Below are 7,296 nucleotides of genomic sequence, written 5' to 3'. Positions count from 1 at the left end.
ATCCCGGCGGTTTGTTCTCCTTCACGAACACCGTGTACTCGGGCTGCGCGAACAGCGGCGCGTTGTCGTTCACGTCGGCCACCTCCACCGACACGCTGGCGGTGGCCCAGAGCGAAGGCGAGCCCCCGTCCCGCGCTGTCACCACCACGGTGTAGCCAGAAATGCTCTCTCTGTCCAGGGCGCTGTCCAGCACCAGCGAGTAGTAATTCTTGTAGGTGGCCACCAGCTTGAAGGGGACGTGGGGAGTCAGGGAGCAGGTCACCTGCCCGTTGATGCCGGAGTCACGATCGGACACACTGATCAAGGCCACAACGGCGTTAATCTGAGTGTCTTCTCTGACAGGGAGTGACAAAGAAGTGATGGTAACCTCTGGGGCATTATCATTTATATCTAGTACTTCCACCAAAAGGGTACAGTGACCTGCCATTGGAATATTTCCTTTGTCCACTGCCTCCACGGGTATCTCATACAATTTCTTTTCCTCGAAATCCAGTAGGCCTTTTGTCTTAATTTCTCCACTGTTGGGATTTATGATAAATGCATAGGCTACTGCAGGCGATACTGGCTTTCTAAATGAGTAGACTATGTCTCCATTTGTGCCTTCATCAGGATCTGTGGCATTTAGTTTGATCACTAATGTTCCATTAAGTGCGTTTTCTAACACTCTCACTTTATAAAGGAGATGGTCAAACTCTGGGGCGTTGTCATTCACATCCAGAATATTGATCAGCAGCTGAACTGTGCCAGTCAGTTCAGGTTTACCTCCATCGCTGGCTGTCAGTAATAAACTATGTTCCTTTATCTCCTCTCTGTCCAGTGCTTTCCTCAACACAAGCGATAAAGAGGACGTTTGCTCACGATTGTTTTGTGTATCCAAAGCGAAATAATCGTTGGGATCAAGACGGTAAATCAAGGCGGCGTTTACTCCAATATCTGCATCAGATGCGCCATCTAGTGGAAATCTACTTTCCGGAGGTCTAGATTCTGCAATGGTTATTCTCTTCTTACTTTCAGGGAACACCGGGGGGTTGTCGTTAATGTCCTTCACCTCCACGTCCACATGGAAAACCTGCAGCGGCCGCTCCACGATCACCTCCAGGTGGATGTTACACTCCGCGCTCCGCCCGCACAGCTCCTCCCGGTCGATCCGAGAATTCACAAACAAAATGCCATTCTGCAGATTTACCTCCAGAAGGTCCGCGCGGCCCTTGGACGCCACCCGGAACAGGCGGGGCACCAGGTCCTCCAGCTCCAGCCCCAAATCACTTGCGATGCGTCCCACGAAGGTGCCGTGTTTGGCCTCCTCCAGGACCGAGTAATGGAGCTGGCTGCTTCCCACTTCCCAGGCAGAGAGGATCAGAAGCAAGACTAGCAGACGTTTGGCCCCTGGGCCTCCTCTCCAAGAAAAGAGCATGGTACACTCCAAAGGATTCGGAGATATCTGCAGCATATGAAATGCCTTGCCTTAAACTGCCTCTCAAAATCCAATTTTATGACCTCCTAATGTGGAAGAATTAATAAGGGATTTTCTAGAGGAAGAAAGAAGTGGTGGCTTTCTTCACAGAAGCGTTCTCAGTGAACAGCGACACCATGCGCATGAATGTGTAAGTGTAAGAATGCATCGTCAAAGTTTCCATTGAAGTATAGTTTTTTCCCCTTGCATTTCCTGATTTTTTTTTTCACTGCAAATATTTAAAATTAAATGTTTATCTTTCCAGAAACAGTAAATCGCTGTTTTTGCACAGACACCAATGTTAGTCAACAATTGATAAGTTTCATTTTGCCACAACTTTATTTTTAAATGTGTGAAACTTGCATGCAGAATTTTAAGAGGGAGAATATTTAACATTCTGTTTGGAACAATCAATCTCTCCTTTTAAATAATCATGTAGGTTTTGATGAGAACGTACTCTTGTAACGTTTTTCAAGGCCTCCTCATAAAACCATTGATTCCAACCGGAAACATAAGAATCGCATAAAAATAAAAAGAATGAACGTAGGAAATACTGGTAAATAACATGCAAGATTTTGACTAAATATATCATATCTATAAATCATCCCAATATGACTGTGAACTGTGGATAAAAGAGTTGAATTTGAAAGGAAATGTCTAGTGTGTGTGTGTGTGTGTGTGTGTGTGTGTGTGTGTGTATGCATAAACACATAATAATCTTGATCATTTAGATACGATCTTACTTTAAAGTTTTATTCTGTGTAAAAAAAAGTTTTATTCTGTGTGATTTAATAAAATTTAAATTACTACCAATAGATTAAACTTACCCTTTTCCATCCCTATTTTATTTGATCATCACTAAGAAAACCTTACTGTTATTTTAAATGACTCTAATTTTGCATATAACAATAACTAGACAAAGATATTAACATATCTTCAGCAAGGATGAGAGAAAAATAATCTTACCTTGGACTTTTGCTATAACTTCCTCTTCCAAGTTACAAAGTTCCAGGCCAAATGAATGTGTGTGTGTATATACATGGATATATATATATATATATTATATTTATATATATAATATTAAATATTTTTACATCTAATATATATAAATATACAGACAAATATATTCATACCTATTCCATGCATACCTCTACAGAAATGACAGCTGGGTTCACTTCTTTACTTCTGTTGCCCTCTGAACACTTGGGTGGAATATTTAGTATTCTCTTGCATTCATCATCCTCTTCTACTTTATTACTTCTACTAACATAGCTTTACTCTTATAATAGAAAGAGTCCCTTGATTCTTCACTCTTATAAAAATCAAGAGTTTCTTGATTCTTTTTTTTTTTTTTTTTTGGTTTGTTTGCTATAGGGAGGGTGTGTTCACTGGAGACAGAAAGAGAGAGAAAGAAAGGGAGAAATCACTCCCTCCCAAGGGGGGAGTGACCACAGTGCAATATCTCCTCCCCCATTCTCCTCTTGAGAGTTTCATATGTATGGATATAAACCTGGCGTGTTTTTCAAACCACTAGGTCCAGGACTCTACCCACTCAGCCGGCCATGTGGGATCCAGTCATCCTAACGTCTATGCCACCTGTCGGCCCCCCTTGATTCTTTTTATCCTTCTTGTCTATCATGCCCTACGTTACTTCACTTCTCCACATCAACTCGACTACATAGTCAGGAATTTGAAACACACCCTTCCAGACACCCAGGAATCATCCACCTTCTAACATTACTACTCTAATATTCGCTTTAATCTCCAACCCAGTTAACCGAACTGCATTTTCTCTATTCTTCCCGTTGAGTTTCTCAGTAAAAGTAATCACTTAACCATGGTGACTATATTCTCCACAAGTTTGCTCTCACTTTTACTTCAGTTGAACCCCAAGTAAATTCATAATTAACTCTCCCCTCCTGCGTACCGTGACTCTTCCACATTCTCTTATCTCTTTTCAAATTTTCAACCACATTCCCACCACTTTTCAGAGGATTTACCCATTGAAGATAAGTCATCAAACATGCGCTCAATGGCTCTTTTTATATATCAACTTTTTTATATTCTCTATTTCTCAGTTCCCACTAATTCAATGGGAAAACTGTCCCTACTTCTTCCCTTTTTTATTACATTTAATCATTGTACATCTTTGCAGTGTATAAAATGGTTTTTCCCACCAAGGATGCAGTGCATATTAGTCAAGTGAAAGATATTACCATATACATTATCGAGAGATAACTTTTCATTTTTGTGTCTGATAAATGTTTATTTTTCCTGATCCCCTTTCTCCCACCCCTTCTGTACTGTCTCTAGTATCTACAGTTGCCCTCCCTGCTGTTCTACCTTCCAGTCTTTCGGTTTCTGCCACAAGAGTTGCAGACATGTGGTATATATTAAGGGAGACATACAAAACCGTCCCTAGTTTTAAGGCCAACCTTATGTTCTTCAGCAAAATACTTTTAAAAAGATTTTTGCCAGAGGGCATGTGCACTCTCTAGAGAGAGACAGAGAGGAACAGAGAAAGGGAAAGTGAAAAATCACCCCCATGGAGAATGGCCAAACCACAATCTCTTCTTCTTCATTATCTTCTCAGGATTTGGGGCACACGTGCACATGCACCTGGCATGATTTTCAAGCTACTAGGTCTCGGAATTCAAACCGTGAAATTGACCATGTGGGATCCAGTGCCTTAACCACCATGCTGCCTGCTGGTCCCCTTTGCTATGATTTTAAACATACTGCAGTGAATTGAATAATAGCCCCACCCCCAAATGTGTGTGTGTGTGTGTGTGTGTGTGTGTGTGTGTGTGTGTGTGTGTACCCACATCCTAATCCTGGAACCTGTCAGTATTGCTTTATATGCAAATGATGTGATTAAACTGAGGATCTTGTGAGGAATAATTTATCCCGGGTTATTCAGGTGGGCCCTAAGTGCAATCACATGTACCATTTATAGAAGAAACACACAGAAGAGAAGACACCGAGAAGAGGAGGAGGAAGAAATTTGAGTAGTTCAGCCACAAGCCAGGTGACACCAACAGCCATCTGAAGTGAAAGAGACAAAGAACAGATTCTCTCCTCCCGCTCCCCTAGAGCCTTGAGAGGGAGTCCAGCCCTGCCAGCACCTTGATTTTGGACTTCTGATATTATTCAAACAGTGGGGGGAATTTTTCAAATTCTTTTTTTCTTTTTTTCTTTTTAATTGCTAGAGGGTGCATGCACTTGACAGAGAGAGGAAGAAAGTACTCCTCGGTAGGGCATGAAACATCGCAATCCTTTTTTCTCCATGTTTCCATCCTGTAGAGATGTGAGCCTGCACCTACAAGTGCCCAGCATGTCTCTCTCTCACTCTCTTAAGTTTTTGCTATAGCATTCATGAGTTTGCTGAAAGAAAGAGAGGGGAGAAGAGAAAAATCACATGCGCGCGCACACACACACACACACACACACACACACACACAGAGGATGGCCACAGTGCAATCCCTTCTCCCCCATTCTTCTCTCAGGATTTTGAGCATGCACACACGTGTGCCCAGCATGATTTTCAAGCTACCAGCTCCAGGACTCAAACCGTACAGTCAGCCATGTGGGATCCAGCCACCTTAACTTCCACACCACCTGGTAAATGCCTGTGTTTTTCAAATCGAGATAATCCTACCTGGGCCAGGATTTGAGCTGTGATTGACCATATGGAATCCAGCTTCCTTAACTACCAAGATACTAGACCAGCCCAAATTGTTTTTTACACCACCCAGTATGTGGTCATTGGTTACAGCAACCCCAGAAACTAACATACCTACCTACCTACCCACCAAAATATTTATGGAGGGAAGTTACAAGATGCACAAATGTAGAAGATAGAATAGTAGTATATACTATGAAAAGTTTGGGAACTTTTTAAACTAGTTTTGAGGGACCTCTTTCTACATAGCTTAAGTTTCAGGTAGGCATGATAATTACCTGTACCATAAGACTGATTTGGTAATTATATGAGATAATTCAGTAAAATATCTTTACACAGAACATGAAAAATGCTATGGAAAAATAAGTATATTTTATATTTTATTGAATCCAAAAATATCATTAATTGTAAGATATACCATTATTTATGTGCCAAAAAGAAAGAAAAATACAAAATATTTTATTCTGTCAATTAAATTATTATATACTTTCAGTGACTCATCTTTTTAAAGTTATTTATTTTATTTATTACTTTTGAAAATTTGCTATAGTACACATGCACTCACCAGAGAGAGACAGAGAGTGAGGAAAATGAGAAAGCAAGCCACCAGGTCCAGGATTCAACTGTGCTCAAGTCATATAGGAGTCCAGCACCTTAAACCACCATGCCACCTGCTGGCCCCATGATTCATCTTGATTTAGATGATGTTTAAATGTTTTTAAATTTTAAAAGGATTTTATTATATCTTATGTAAATAAAGATAACTCAGTAGCCAATTCCACTTCAAAGAGAGAAGGCAGTTGTGAACAACAACAGAAAATTATTCTACTCAGAATAAAAGATCTATCATTTTTACTATAGTGATAAATTTGGAATACAATATTATTATACTATCTGGACTGCACTGAAATAAAAAATGATGACAAAGGGGACTTTTTTGTTTTTGTTTTTGCAATAAGGCAGGTAAGTTAGACAGAAAGAGATAGAGAGAAGGAAAGTGAGGAATCAGCCCCCAGAGGGTGATAGCCATGCTGTAATCCCTTATCTATTCTCCTCTCAGAAGTTTGTGCACACTTGCACACGTGTCCAGCCTAATTTTCAAGCCGCAGGGATGAGAAAGTAGGCCATGTAGGATCTACCGACTTAACGTCCACACCACCTGCTGGCCCCCTCAGGGCTATTAAAATCACCTCAGCACAGGAGGAAAAATTAAGAAATCCAGTTAACAGGACCACTGCTATCCATGCAATTTGTCTGTAATCCTGATTTTCAGATGAAATTAGACATAAGTTTAAGAGTTATCAATCACCTTGAAAGTATAACACACCATGATTTTTCTATACTAATCATTCACAGGTGGGAAAATGATAGAAAAAGCAAATAAGTGATCAAAAGCCTCTCTATTCTACATACGTACGTATTGCACTAACTAAATGAACAAGAATGACAAAACCAAAGAGGAGGAGACATTCGACAATTTAAAGAAAAACATAAAGATACCAAAAACTGAAAATAGTTATAACCTTAAATGCAAATTTTTAAAGCAAACAAATATACTTAAATTATATTATTACTTACTTCACTGGAAGGATTTAAACAATCTTCACCAGTATGCGGAAGGCTGGGGCTGAAGGCCATGAGGTCGGTCTTGGGAGGGCCCTCCCCAGAGCACACCCTCTGACTCCTCCTCTGCTGAGAGTGCGACCAGCTCCCCACCGCGCTGGAGCACACCAGCGTCGGCTTCCCAGGCCCGCAAGCGCCCTCTGGGGGCGGCGCCGAGCACCGCAGCGCCGTGTACAGCAGCAGCGTGAGCACCAGCAGGCTGGACACCGCGCAGATGGCGATGATCAGGTACACGTTCACGTCCACCAGTGCCGCTTCCCGGCTCATAGCACCCACTGAGGCCCGCGAGGATGCCTTTGGCGTCTGGCCATTTTCCACCAGAGACACCAGCACAGTAGCGGTGGCGGTCAATGCTGGCTCGCCATGGTCCTTCACCAGCACCAGCAGGCGCTGGCGCGGCGCGTCCGCCTCGTCCAGGGCGCGCGTCGTGCTGATCTCGCCCGTGTACAGCCCCACGCGGAACGGGCTGCGTGTCCCGCTCGCCGCCGGCTGTAGCTCATACGACAGCCACGCGGTGTAGCCCGAGTCGGCGTCCACA

At 42.4% G+C, this 7,296-nt stretch overlaps 2 protein-coding genes across 2 annotated transcripts in view; both read right to left on the bottom strand.

The window, feature by feature from the left end:
* The window catches only part of LOC102485356 (protocadherin alpha-8), a 189,439-nt gene that overhangs the window by 133,181 nt on the left and 48,962 nt on the right, over window positions 1-7,296 (bottom strand).
* LOC106735689 (protocadherin alpha-13-like) lies at window positions 5-1,443 on the bottom strand (the record flags this gene model as incomplete). Its single annotated transcript, XM_014590774.1, has 1 exon — window positions 5-1,443. A coding segment is annotated over exon 1 (1,410 nt), but the record flags the coding sequence as incomplete, so codon positions are not given.

Source organism: Tupaia chinensis, unplaced genomic scaffold, assembly GCF_000334495.1.
Source record: "Tupaia chinensis unplaced genomic scaffold, TupChi_1.0 Scaffold000484_1, whole genome shotgun sequence".
NCBI lineage: Eukaryota > Metazoa > Chordata > Mammalia > Scandentia > Tupaiidae > Tupaia > Tupaia belangeri.
The sequence above is the reverse complement of the archived record's forward strand: the minus strand, read 5'-3'. Positions and strand labels throughout refer to the sequence as shown.